The 15,339-nt window shown below is 38.6% G+C and overlaps 1 protein-coding gene across 2 annotated transcripts in view; it reads right to left on the bottom strand.

Annotated features, from left to right (window-relative positions):
* The window catches only part of Cog1 (conserved oligomeric Golgi complex subunit 1), a 159,041-nt gene extending 144,265 nt beyond the window's left edge, over positions 1-14,776 (bottom strand). For both annotated transcript variants that reach the window (XM_067143163.2, XM_067143164.2), the window contains exons 1-2: positions 14,407-14,776; positions 6,011-6,178 (exon numbers count right to left, since the gene is read on the bottom strand). In XM_067143163.2, the coding sequence (XP_066999264.2) occupies positions 6,011-6,178; positions 14,407-14,543 (305 nt within the window). In that variant the 5' untranslated portion in view covers positions 14,544-14,776. The remainder of the gene's footprint in view (positions 1-6,010; positions 6,179-14,406) is intronic.
* Between the last annotated feature and the right edge of the window lie 563 nt (positions 14,777-15,339).

Here is a 15,339-nt window from a genome sequence, read left to right as displayed (position 1 = left end):
AAACTATGTCATTTTACTAATCTGTTTCCTAGGAGTACCCGATGAGTCGGAAAGTATCAATTCACTACACTGGTGGCGGAAAAATCTATCTGACTTGGAGGCAAATTTTTCCTCCAAGCCAGAGGAGAAACCCCCTCTTCACCGCTAATTCGGAATAAAATGAGTGTAGAATTTAATAAACATTAAGAGGAAGAAGCTTTTCTTAAGAAACGGCTCTTTTCAGGGTTGAATTTTGAGTCATTTAGTGAATTGTGGTGCTATAATTCGAAATAGCCCCAATTGTAATTCTAGACCAGGTCATACTACTACTCTACTAAGCGAGCTTCTGCCTCAAGTATGCCCACTGCTCATTCAAAACAGCGCATTAGAGTAGGGATCGAATAAACGGAATACTATGAGGAACCAGTGTGTTACGTAGCAGCTGTATCAGAAAATGCATAAACCAGCGGAATGGCATGCTAAAGAAGAAAGTTTTCTAACTCCCCGGCTATTTCCCGCCAATATTCAGTCAGGCTATTACACTCGGTACACAGCAGTAATCCCATCTATCGGAGTTGAGAGGCAGCATAAGAGACAAAGAACACCACAACGAACGATGATCAATGTAATGTTATTGTTGATCAATGTTATGAGCTTTTGATTTTGTAGGCCTTCACATTTAGTTTTCTTCCGACTCTGAAATGCCACTCTTATTACAGTCGGTACGTTAAAACTGAATAAAACATAAATGGCCGTAAATAGTATTCTCTATAACTTTTGTTATGTTGTACTTTTCGATAGGAGCAATAACATAGGTATTTAAAAAGTTAAATTTTAGGCGCCTTCCCCTAAACTACAATTTCATCCAGGGTGAATAAAATTGTTTATAGCTTACACTGTAGTTTCTTATTCCCCGACTATCTATCTATCTATATATATATATACACACCAATTTTTACTAAATTCTGTTAACCCATTTTCTCGTGGCTTAGCGCTGATATGGACTGAGCAACAAAAATACAAATTCATGAATATTTATTTATTTATTTATTTATATATTAATGCCTTTTTTCAGTGGCGAAGTTAAAGCTTGAGGCCCTCTCTTCCACTTAACCACATACTAATCAAAATCTTAAATAAAATACTGAGACAATTAAAATAGTGAAAAGTAAAAAAAATTAATAGAATTGAGAATAAATTTAAATAAATTAGTAAGTTAATACTAAAACTATTTGATATTAAAATCTGTGTTATCATAGCTGGTACAGTAAAAATGTATAAGATATAAACGGTCGGAAATTTAATTCTATATAGCTTTGGTTATGTACTATTTATCGATACGACCACTATTAATAAAAATATTTGAGAATTAAATTTTAGGCCTTCCACTAAACTACCATTTCGCTCAGCGTGAATTAAATGATTTATAGCATAGACTGTAGTGGCTCATTCTCCGACTTTGCATACCAATTTTCAATGAGATAGGATCACTAATAATGTAACAAATATCTGAAAATTAAATTTTACGCCTTCCCCTAAACCAGGGCCTCTCAGGGTGCACGGGGCAAAAGACGACTTCCCTTGGTTGACCAGAGTGCAGACCCCCCACTCCTTGATTTGGAGCAATAGCGCTTTCTCTCTCTTTCCTCATGCCTGTCTCGCTCGCTCCCCCTGTCTCCCTCTACCACACTTGCTCCGTAGCGCTCTAAATCCGAGCTGACTTGAGCCGAGTAGAGCCGAGCTTAGCCGAGTAGCCTAGAGACGAAGCATTGGTCCGAGGTGAACCAAGCGGGACCGATGCACAGTGCACGGAGCTGTTGCGCCTCGATTTGCATGCGAGAGAATTTGGGCGTTTGAGAGGCCCTGCCCTAAACTACCACTTAAATCAACATGAATAAAATTATTTATAGCCTAGATTGTAGCGACTTATTCCGCGACTTTGCATACTGATTTTCATTAATTCCCTTTAGCTGTTTTCTAGTGATGCGTGTACAGACAGACAGACAGACAGACAGACAGACAGACAGACAGAAATTACGGAATAGTAAAAAGTGCATTTCCTTGTTACTGTGGACATGATCGATATAGAAATACCATTATTTTCAAATCCTGAGCAATGTACAGACAAAACTCTTATTTTATATAGGGCCTATATAGATTTTTACCCAACAAGAACTGCTTAGTGTTGGCATTCAAAGACCCAAAGCTGACCCTGAAATTATACGCTACAATCTCTGATAGGATCAAATCCACTATCTGGGAGCAGAAGGACAATGACAAAACTAATGGACCCCTGACATCAACTACTTTGGCGTTCTTTGATCATTCTTATGTTTAAGATTTTGTCTTCCTCCTTTTTTTATTTTTATTTTTTATATTATCTGTATCTTTCAATCTCTCATCGTGTCTGGTAATATGCACCTTGGAAATATTTAAATTACATTGCTACTACTATTATGATTGTTTCCTTTCCTAAACTTCCCAAACTTCAGTTAGGTAAGACAACACTCATAGGCATTTTCAAAATTACTTAAAGTCATCACTATAACCCTCCCTACTACACGAGTTTCTTTTTTCACATTAGAAAAGCTTCTAACGGTGACTTTCAACCTCTGTAACTAAACTGTTCTTTACTTTTTATATTTCAACTTCCTTCTACACTCCGTGGCTTGTCTCTAGTATTCTTTACATTATTTTGGAAACATGGGAAGAACTGTGATTATGCATACTTTACACCTTGTTCAAATGTTGTAACTACAAAAAACACACACAGGAAATGTTGTCAATTGTATACACTGTTTTGATTTACAAATGATATACACATTATACACACACACACACACTAATAACTGCCCTCTTGAACATATAGGAATTATAAACTTTTTTTCCAACCTACAAAGGCCTGTTTCTCTCTCAATACTTTTTTTTTTTTGCTAGTGGTTAAACAGTGCACTAACCCATTAAAGGTTTATTGTGACGCAAGGATAGGAAAGGGAATGGGAAGGTAGAGAGGCTGTGGCCTTAATTAAGGTACGGCCCCAGCATTAGCCTGGTGTGAAAATAGGAAAACACGAAAAGCAATCTTCTGGGCTGCGGACGGTGGGATTTGAACCCACCATTTCTTGAAGGCAAGTTCACAGCTATGCAACCTAAACTGCATGGCTAACTCACACGGTAATACATTCTTAAGTAGTTTATCAATCCACAGCAATTCCAATGAACACCATTCCATATTATTTCCGTAGATAGATAGATAGATAGTATTTTTCTGTATGTTCATATCATAAATATGCTCTAATCAAGTTATCAGCATGTTGTAACTACAAAAACGCAAACACGAAATGCTGTCAATTGTGTACACAGTTTTTATTTACAAATTATATACACATTATACACACAAAAATAACTGCCTTCTTGAACAAAACACTGCGATGATGAAGAAGAAGAAGAAGACTGCAACACTTGCATGTCAACCAACTACCAACCCAACAAAATCACAACATGGGTTCACACACTTGGCTAATGACTTCCTCTACAAGTCTTGCTAAACAACTCCAACTCCCAAGACTGCCTCTTTATATACATTGCCTGGCCAGGCTTCTAGAAGAATATGACAACATGTTTTCTCGTAATTTCTATTTTCTAATTTCTATTTACAAATGGATTGAATGTTCTGTAACTCTCTAGTGGCTAGATGTGTTGTTCTGAACTATTACCATGTGTTGCACAACATTGCACTGGATTTATACATCATATTTACAGGTAATAATAAAGTATATACTATTAATTACGTGTTCTTACATTAAATAAACTCATATTAATATACATACAGGAAATGTGTCGTGACATAACCTCACGTTTTGTTACGACCACGATTTATACCAAAGAAAGTCCGTACATAACTTTGTAAATAATAATAATCATAATACCGGTAACAATCATATTATTATTATTATTATTATTATTATTATTATTGAATATCCGTCAGCTGGAGCCCTATTTCAAGAGTACATTAGGGCTGTATTAGGGCTATCTTAAAATACTTCAAAACAAATAAGAGTTTGATGATGATGATGCTTGTTGTTTAAAGAGGCCTAACATCGAGGTCATCGGCCCCTAATGGTACGAAATGTTATGACAAATTAAAAGTACAAAATCCTCCACTGACCAGAATTCAAAGCGTGAGGACGAAGAATGAATGGATGGATATGAATTTAAAACGATCAGTGGAACCGACCCACAGTACCTCACATGCACAGAAGCTTGCACAAAACAAAAGTATTACTGACCAAGGGACTGCTTCTATAGCACGATGCTGAATCGATTATGCTTGTAGTCAAAACGGGTCCAAAATCTAGGTGATCAACCCCTCATAATGGTATTTATCACTAGAAAAGTAGAACCATGCTATTTGTCATTTGGCGGTACTAATCAAAAGTAGCGTAGACTTACGGTATGCCACACATTATGGTACTATTCACAGGTAGTGTAATGCGCACATGTAACACAGACCTATGGTGTTTCGCACATTGCAGCGCTATTTACAGGCAACACAAACCTATGACACTCCTCACATAAGTGGACTAACCACAGGGACCCAAACTATCCCGTGGTATTCTTCACATAGTGGGAACTAAGCGCAGGCAAGGCAGAACCATGGTGACGGTCATCCTATGGTGTTGTTCATATAGGGGTACGAATCACATGTACTGTAAGACCCTCATCCTGATTCACACACTGTCGCTACTAATCACAAACCTATTGCATACCCAACATAGTGGTACTACGCGCAAGTAAATGCGACCCATGGTGTTCCCTGCGTGATGGTACTAATTACAAATAGTACCATGGTTCTAATTTGATCACCCCTTGGTCACCCCTTTTAGTCGGCAATGGTGAATCAGTCAGTCATTCAGGACATGTTATTTTATATAGATGTACTATTCACACACATACACACAAATTATTATTAAATACAAAAATAAAAACCTGGCTTGAAAAGTTAAGAAGAGAAATATACCTAGGTATATCTCTTAATATTACTTAAGGTAATAATTTGGTTCCACAACCAAACCAGAATGAGATTTGGGATGGCAGCAATAAATGAGACATGATTGCTCTTGAAAATAGCAAATTTTATATAATAGACCTGACTATAAGGTTTGAACATCATAAAAGCCAACCAGAAGTAGATGCTGAGGAAAAGAACATTTACATTCTGACAGACCCCTTCTAAAAAAATAAATACCATCTACAAGAAATTGAAGTGATTGGACTGATACTTGGAGCACGTGGTATAGTACCAGCATTCTTCATGCAGTTATGGAAGAAGTTTGGCTGCCAAAAACTGAAATACAAGACAATGTAACCCATAGTTCTTAGGAATTGTAAAATCACACCTTCACAGTTCGAAATACCCGGAACTATACAATGTATTTACACAGACTATAGAATAATAGCAATGTATACCTATATTCTATATTGTATTAGTTAATTTTGTCCACAGTGGCAACCTGTAAATTCAAGTTGATGATTCCACAAGAAACCATTTTCCTCTCTAAAAGTATTTGAACTTGTCACAAGAGTGTGCCGAAGGATGTTAGGGAGAAAAGTAATCATAAAGTCAAATATCTGTTCACCTTAAATCTATTTCTGTGCTGAGCTGTTGGTTCTGCCGTATGCTGTACCCCTGCACAGTCTCCTTCACATACAAAGGACTAATGGATTGTTGTTTCAAATGTTCCAGACACTATGCTTTCAATATCAATACCCCAGCAATTACTAATTATTGCAATTTCTTTTTTTACTCTAGCAAAAACAGCCTTCTATTTTGAAACTGTTTATCTCAACCCTTTTGTTTATCTGAATACTTTCTTTAAGCACATTGTAACAATATTTTTTGACTTAAAAAGAGCAAGCAGGCCAATCATTGAACTGAAATTCAATGAATTGCAACATTCTGGACACCCATAAAAGTGACTGTTAGTCATTTTCAGATATAAGAAACAATAACTGATAAACTCAACCATACCTCTCAGTCTTTACATTGCGTGAATCAAGTTTGAATCCTAATAAATGTCTCTGTTGCAGTTTATGACATTTATCACTCATTTTATCAATGTGAGATATTACATCTTCAGCAGTAGTCTTCATATCACTAATTGTATCTGCAGCTTCAATAAGATCCCTGTACCGTTCTCTGAAACAGAAAAAGACAAAGACAGTTAAGCACTCGTTTACAAGGTTTTGGTTTTAGCAGTCATACATATAATCCCACCCATGTCATCATTCTGATTTCTTTCTTCTCCACAAACAGTAAAGATTATTATAATAGGTGTTGAATGGAAAACCTTCTATTAGATCATTAAAAGTTTGGTCATAAACATAGACTACAAACATAATATTGAATTTTAATTCCTGTATTTCAATGTAATGTAAAAGAACAAAAAGTGCATGAATATACATTGAAGCACGCAAATCCTGATCACTATGGCACATAACACATACAAAGGGCACTAGGAAAGTTTTGCAATACGCAAAAACGGTTGGCTGGACACCTCTGTTATGGTAAGAGATGAAAAGAGGGGTGAAAACCGGTCTAGAAGACAGCTAGAAGACCTTCACACCAGCTGTTACCAAGCAGTGGCACTGAAAGCAAGTTAAGATGTCAGTGTGGTCTAAAGGTGAATATCGCGCAATTATCCGCTACAGTTTTACTCATGGATTAACTGTTGACCAGTGCCTGAAGAAAATGACTCCTCTCTGCTGGGGAAAGACTGTCCACATCGGACAACAATTTTCCACTGGTACAAAGAGTTCCAGAGGGGAAATTTTGGGGTTGGAGACGATCCTCGTTCTGGGCGACCGTCTGAATCAGTGACTGAGGAAAACATTGAAACTGTGAGGAAAATGTTGCAGAAAGAGAGGCGGTTGACAAATCAGCAGGTAGGAGAAACCCTCCACATCCCCGCACCAGCTATTCATTCAATTCTAGACGACCATCTCCATGTTAGAAAGGTTTGCTCCCTTTGGGTGCCCCATTCACTTTCAGAGAAACAAAGGGCACATCGAGTGAAATGGTGCCGAAAAATGCTGAAACAGCTTGAAAATAGGACTTCGCGTAATGTCAATAGAATCATTATAGGTGACGAAACTGAGCTTTATTATTACGTTGTCCCAACAAAATCCCAGATCAAAGTGCGCTGTTTGAAGATGAGGGTACTCCTGTGACTGTGCGAAAGTCAAGGTCAGTGAAGAAAAGGATGATTGCAGTATTCTTCACTAAATGGGGCATCCGGACTCGGGTTGTGCTAGAAATACAAAGAACAATTACTGCAAAGTGGTACAGTGAGACTTGCTTGCCTCAGGCCATCCAGGCTCTCAAGCAGCTCCGTCCAAGGTCACGGTTCAACACTTGGCTCTTGCATCACGACAATGCTCCAGCACATCGTGCTAATGTAACAATGGATTTTCTTGCCAGATCAGGGTTGACTGTACTTGATCACCCTCCATACAGTCCTGATCTTGCCCCATGTGACTTCGCACTCTTCCCAGAAGTGAAGATGAAGCTGAAAGGGCAGCGTTTTGCATCCAATGAGGAGCTTCTGCAGCATGGGATCAAGAGTGTGAAAATGTAACTGAAGAAAAGTGGCAGAGTTGGTTCAGTGACTGGTTCCGACGTATGGAGAAGTGTATTGAGTTTGGTGGGAATTATTTTGAAAAAGTCTAAAGCGTTCACTCACATTGCAAAACTTTCCTAGTGCCCTTTGTACTTACATAAACAATGATATTAATAAAGAAAAATACATTTACAGTAAATACAGGAGCAGAACAGGAAAGAACAAGAAGGAAAATTATATTATATGAGAAATGTCATGACAGAAGGAAGGAAACGTTACAAAGATGTCTAGGTTCTTGTTGATATATATTGTATTAAACATAGCTGGAGTACGTACAGAAAGGCACCTTTGGGTGAGAGAAAGCCGGGAGTAAGGAATATGGAATAGGTTCTTCATTCTGGTACTAGATGGGATATGGAGGGGGAATAAGGAAGCTAAATCTGGAGACCTAAATAGACCATTAGCTGCTTTGTATAGCATCTTTAGGTCGGCTACTTTCCTCCGAGTAGAAAGAGTCTAGAGTTTCAGTTTCCCAAGCACTTGGATAGTGCTTAAGTTGCGACATGCAGGGACTCTGGCTCTGATGATAGCACAGTAAAAAGATTGTACACGGTCAAGGTAGCTGAGGTTTGAAGAAGCAGAAATGGACCAGACTGGAGAGACGTATTCAACAATAGGTAATATACAGGAAACGTAGAGTGCTCTGAGGGCATTTACATCTGTGATGTCAGAAAACCTGTAGAGTAAACCAAGGGGCGACATAGCACGTGAGGTAACCCTGTTTATGTGCGAGACAAACAACAATTTACTGTCAAAATGAACTCCTAAGTCTTTTTGATTGTCAACAAGAGCAACTGGTTGGTTCAGTAGGTGATATTCTTGTAGAAAAGAGGTTTACGAAGTGTGAACGAAATGGTGGAACACTTGGAGGGATGAGGTTTAAGACGCCATGTAGTACTCCAACCTGAGAGTGAATCAAGTGCATTTTGCAATTGGATTGTATCTGTAGGAGAATCGATCTGCTTGAAGATTTTACAATCATCTGCAAAGAGAAGGATTTCACATGAATGGTGCGAAACAGTGTCGATAAGGTCATTTGCACACATTGGACTAGTTTCGATCCAACAGTTGGGTTATCATCAGCCATTTTAACATAACCTTAAATCCAATTGGAAACACAATATGATGTTATATACATTCTAAAACATTTCTGGTGGCCAATTGTAATCATGATAGCATATCCAAAACATATCTGAGAATCGTAATAATGTTACTTGCTTTATGTTCCACTAACTACTCTTTTACGGTTTTCGGAGACGCTGAGGTGCCAGAATTTTGTCCCGTAGGAGTTTTTACGTGCCAGTAAATCTACTAACACCTTCAAATACCACCGGACTGAGCCAGGATCGAACACCAGCTGCAGTGTCAAGAATGTGGAAACAGTACCATGAGACCAATGATGTGACTGACAGACCAAGAGAAGGTCAACTGAGGGTGGCATCATGTCGACATTGGTATATACACATAACAGCACGATGAGACCAACTTTGACTGCTCGACAATTATGAGATTATTTTCTGAGGGCAACTGGAGACCATGTATCTGCACAAAACTGTAACAATTGGCTGCATAGTGCAAATTAAAATCATTTTGACTGATTCGACATGTTCCACTATAGAACCATCATGATGAGAGGAGAAGATGGGCCATCCATCTAACTGAGGGTGAATGAATGGCATAATGTTCTGTTTGCAGATAAAACACTGATATCGCTTAGACCAGATGCATGAGAACAAAGGGTATGGAGACGTAAAGGATGCGGTGGAAAGTACCAGAATGTTCAAGAAGTGCATGCAATTCGAGGTGGTGGTGTAATGTTTAGGGCTGGGATTATTAATGGCCATCGTACACCTCTGACACTAATTCGAGGGACATCAACTGCCCCGCAGTATACTAATTAAATTCTTCAAGCACTTGTACAACCCTTTGGGGATGAATATGGTGTTGAATTAATTTTCATCTATAGCAATGCTCGCCCTCATCAAGGTGCATCAGTGAGGAACTTCACGAGAGAGGCGAGTATCAACCGTATGAATTGGTCAGCTAATTCACAGAGACATGAACTGCATTGAGCATGCATGGGACAGGTAGAAAACTGCTGTTTTAGAGTGTTCATAAACTCCACAGTAACTCCCAGACCTCGTATAGTTGCCCAGATGGAATCAGATCCTCCTCAAGATGACAATGTACTGATCATAAGCATGCTACAGCATGTCGGAGGCCAGAATTAATGCAGAATGAATAAGGGACAACCTTTACTTTAAAAAATAACGATAGTAATCTTTTCATTATTACAGTTTATTTGCATTAGATATTGGAAGAAAAACATTTGAGTTTGTAAAAGTTTGCATTTCCAAATTGTGTCTCTCTGTGACACAACAAACAACATTCCTGTATCTTTATTACTACATTGCATCCTTGATATTCCAAACATTTTTGTGGTGTATATATCTGAGTTGAATTCTTGATGCCACACCGAATTCATACCAACCAATAGCAATGTGCCTTCACCTGCCTACTTTGCAAAATGTTAGTAATTTAAAGATATTTAACTATAAAAGTAATATTACTTCTTAGGACAGGTTGGTGAGCCTTCCGAGAAGCAATGAACACTTTATCTCAAAATGTCAGGTAAGATTTATAAGATTCCATATCCTGAAAACATACAATTGATCACAACGCAAAACCAACAAATGTTTCGACAGCAATCGAACAAATAGGCCTAAACATGGATCTTAAGCCATAAGCAAATGGTCTCTTCCTCCTAAATCCAGAAAAATCCCAGACCAGAGCAATTGTCCACCCAAGACTCATTTCCATTAACTACAGAATGTCTACATGTCCTTGTCTGACATACAACCTCACAACTAACCTGGGAATATCCAATGACTAGCACCTCTTGTGGTCGGACCAAACAATTTCTGTGAGATTTTACCATGTTACATATACAGTAGAGTCTCGATTATCCGACTTAAACGGGACCTGGAGTACGTCAGGTCACCGAAAATGTCGGATAATACAGAATAACTTTGAAAATGAACTAAAATAAACAGGAAGGCTATACTGTATTACATACTATGTTTTACGGGACTCTATTTATTGACTTATTAATTCAATTGTACAGTAGATGCAGTACTCTTTTCTTACTACGCCTGTAGCCAGGTGCAGACGTCTTGGCTTGGGCTCCAAGAGTTTTGATGTCAGCATCTTGAAATTCAGCCCAGTCTCATCACAATTAAAAATCTGATCACCGGATAATCCTTCAGCAAGAATTATTTCTTGAAATTGTCTTTTAAATTTCACAACCTCATCGGATTTAGCTGACAGTTTTTCTCCACAGATATTAAGCTGCCCAATGCTGTACCGTTTTTTTCCACCGATCAAGCCATCCAGCACTGGCAGTAAAATTAGGGTCCCTTTATTAAACTCCTTCTGGATATACACCACCATTTCTTGCAGAATGGGGCCAGATATTGACAAGCCCTTTTCCTGACTTTTAGTGAACCAAAGAAATAGTGCTTCACTTACTTTTTCGTACTCACATTTTTCATTGTTTTTTTCTAAAATTCAGTGCATCACTTGTTGCTCTGGTAGAGCACCACTTTTCAATTTATTCCCTCGTATGTTTCCAGTCTCCCACTGTAACATGTCCAACACCATAATCTGAAACCATTTTTTGGAGAGTTTCCCCTTTGTCCAGTCTCTCTAACCCAATCTACTTGTCTTCCACAGAAACAATCACTTTCTTACGTTTACTCGCCATACTCACAGAGGATATGAAAACTATAACATCCACACCCAACCAATACTACATTGAACAATTCTACCGCATGACTGCCAGTGCTTGTCCCACAGTCGCACCCTTCACACCCCGTGTCCCAGAACTGCATCCACCTAAAGTTCAAATTAAGCCTACCAGTGTCAGATAACACGGAGTGTCGGATAAGCGAAGGTCGGTTGAACGAGACTCTACTGTATTAAGCAATATTAATGTACTTTTCTGTTCAGTCTAAAGAAGAAACTAGACAAAACCCTCATTCTTCCAATATTCTACTGTTGTGACATAATTTACAAAGACATGAAAACAGAAGTCTGAGGAAGAACTACAACATGCAGAGAATCCCTGTATAAGATATACATGTAATTTGAAATTTTCTGATCATGTTACCCAGTTTTGTGTTGACCTCAGATGACTATGCCTCGAAGACAAGACACACGATGCATATCTTAACTTCACAGCACCAAGTCCTTACCTTACAATTCCCAACCTATCTGTATGATCAATTTCACAGACTTTCTGAACACCACAAGAAAAATACCAGAGCGCTGAACATAACACTTTTTGTTATTCCCAAGCATAAATCTTAAACCTGCAACAATTTCTTCACTGCTGTGGCCTGCCATGAATGGAACCTCCTTCTGCAAGACATCAGAGGGATATCAAACTATGGAAGCTTTAAACGAGTATGCTCAAATTATCTTAGTGGGACAATCTCGTAGAACGACAGCAGTTCTTCTACTTTTCCTTCTTCTTCTCCTCCACCTCTTTCTTCTTATAATAACATATTATCAACGCTTCTTTTATTAAAAGTAAGTAGTAGAACAGTAGTAGTACTCAACTCTGGTTCCTTTTTCTTTTACTGCTACTTGTTTAACGTCACACTAACACATCAAAGGTTCTCTGCGATGGAAGGATGGGAAAGGGCTAGTATTGGGAAGGTAGCAGCCGTGGCCTTAAGTCAGGTATAGCCCCCAGCATTTGCCTGGTGTGAAAATGTGCGGTTCCTAATCTTTATCCCTAACTCTATTTTACCGTAGTAATACTTTTCACCCACAGTAGTAACAAGGATACTTAAACCTTTCTTAATGTGAGAAACTTCAAGTACTCAACATTAAATTTCAAATAATAGTACCGTATGGTTATCCAGGTGGTTGTTGTTTCCATTAATTTCTTCAAAGGCATTATTTTATTACTGCATTTAGGAATCAAAATGTCAATTTATTATGTATATTGTGCAGTACTGCATATTCAATATTTTATGTTCAGTAAGACAGAACAGCAGTAACTTATGTTTCAGTTTTTCATGTTTCTTATGTATCCGCTGGCTAAGTGTAAGACAGGGACCAATGTCCCTAATTTTGCCAGTTTATTTTGTTCCTAGTGGTTTCAACCTCACACTAACACATCAATGGTTTTCAACGAAGGAAGGATGGGAAAGGGATAGGTTTGGAAAGGTAACACCCGTAGCCTTAATTAAGTACAGCTCCATCACTTGTCTAGTGTGAAAAAGGGAAATCACGGAAAACCATCTTCAAGGGTGCCAAATGTGGAATCTGAATCCACCATAGCTCACAGCTACGCGGCCATAAACACATAGCCAACTCACTCAGTCAAAATAAATCCTAAGCGAGCGAGTTGAAGGATTAAAAAAAAAAATTATATGACGTACTGACGCAGATAGGAGTGGGATGGAAGTGGCCATAGCCTTTATTAAGGTGCATCCCCAGCATTTGCCTGCTGTGAAAATCGGAAAACATGGGAAACCATCTTCAGGGCTGCCAACAGTGGGGTTCGAGCTCACTATTTCCCAAATGCAAGCTGATAGCTGAGTTGAAGTTCCAAAGTGCTGGTTCCACTCTCGATGTCTGCCTGTTAAGTCAACATTGTCTTCTCTCAATGCTACCTCCCATCCACAATTAATTGCAGTTCATGTTTGTTCAGTTTGAAGTTTTAACAAAATTCAAGAGAATGGAATTAGATTTTCAACCACACTTGTAAAATTAACTTTAAATACTGAACAACACATTCCATCTTCACTAAGTTAGTGATATTTTAAAATTTATTATTACAAGTTGCTTTACGTTGCACCGATACAGATAGGTCTTATGGCGATGATGGGATAGGAAAGGCATAAGAGTGGGAAGGAATCAGCTGTGGCCTTCATCAAGGTACAATAACATTTGCCTGGTGTGACAATGGGAAACCACAGAAAATCATCTTCAGGGCTGCCGACAGTGGGGCTCGAACCCACTATCTCCCGAATGCAAGCTCACAGCTGAGCGCCCCTACCTGCACGGCCAACTCACCCGACAGCCTAAAATCGTCACTTATCTGCAGTGGGTATCCAATACTTCTAATGCAGCCTCCCCTCATCTCACTGTGCTGGGGCACAGCTTAGTTATAAGCAGACTCATTACTTAGGTGTGCCCCAATGTGGCACTGAGTGGATATCAATAATCACTACTGATAGAGAATAGTGTAACCCAACAAAGCAGTACCCTCAATCATCAATGACCCGCATTTAGTAATGTTGCCCAGGAGGCAGATTCCCTATCAATTGTTTACCTAGACTTTTCTTTAACATTTTCACATCATCAATTTATTGAACTCATCCTCATTCTGGACTGGGTATAGGCCTATTTTTGGAACCTTCTAGAGAAACTTTATATTCCTAGCGATTTCATAAATTAACTAAATCAGCTAAACTTCTAACAGCCCTTCAACTACACTGCCCGTAAAAATTCTATGGGGTTAAACAAAAGTAGTCTACGTCAACTGGTACACCAGCAATGGTCACTTAGCAGGATTGAAAGACGTGTTCAACTCTGTGACATACGAAATCCACTAGTGTAGCACAACTTGGTCGCGAAATGCAACTTTCTAATACGTAACTTCCAATAAGACCACGATAACCGACAGGTTAAATCATAACCTCTACTACGGATTAATTTTCTGTATTGCACTTACCCGACCATGGTTCTCAGCTCCTCTCTCTTCCTCTCGATCTCTGCTTGCAATTTTCTATTTATTTCCTGAATTTCCGAAATAGTGTGCTCTTCGAAAAGTTTGTCCGGATTTAAATGGAGAAGGTTTTGGACTGGCATTGTCACTTAATATCTTCGTTTACAATAACAAACAACTCCAAGCTGAATAATAATTTAACTAATAAAGTTCCCTCTCTCTCTCTCTCTCTCTCTCTCTCTCTCTCACGTAATATAAAATTCAATGACGTTCACATAACACCAATATCAGCTGACACATAACTACAGAAGTTAATACACTTTCGTGGTGGGAGTTGGTGGTAATGGAAGTTGAAAGGTGCCGACCTATCCTCTTTGGTGCCGACGATACAACTGAAGTTCTTTGAATGACGGAAGATTATCCACTCCTTCTTCACAGAGCACAAATACTTGCTTACTCGCTTGCTGATGCTTATGGGCTGTGTCTACGACATTTCACCCAGTCAATACTCGCTTACTCATGTAAACACACTAGTATAAATGAAAAACTTCAGTTTAATAATTGATGCTTGAGCTTGCAAGTAGAAAACACAAAACACTGATCTTCACTATATCACATAATAACCCTAGTTTGCTAGAGCAGACTGTTCTCATACGGGAAACTTCCAATCTTGCAATCACACTTCTTCTAAAGCTTCACCCACACGAATAATCCAAAATAGCACTCTCAAGTAATACACTAATGATATGAGGAATCACTCAAATGGAACCTTCAAAAGCATGAGCAATTCTCACCCGATATTACAGACAGAATTATAACACGATATTGGCTTCATCTAGAAACAAATTTAGCACTCTAATAATCTCGACTGTAGGATTACAGAGCAAACAAGAAACACTGGTTGGAAAAACCTGCTTGAGTCGCTTGAGATTAGTCATA

Source organism: Anabrus simplex, chromosome 3, assembly GCF_040414725.1.
Source record: "Anabrus simplex isolate iqAnaSimp1 chromosome 3, ASM4041472v1, whole genome shotgun sequence".
In the NCBI taxonomy this organism is placed as follows: Eukaryota; Metazoa; Arthropoda; class Insecta; order Orthoptera; family Tettigoniidae; genus Anabrus; species Anabrus simplex.
This window is presented reverse-complemented; position numbering and strand designations above follow the sequence as displayed.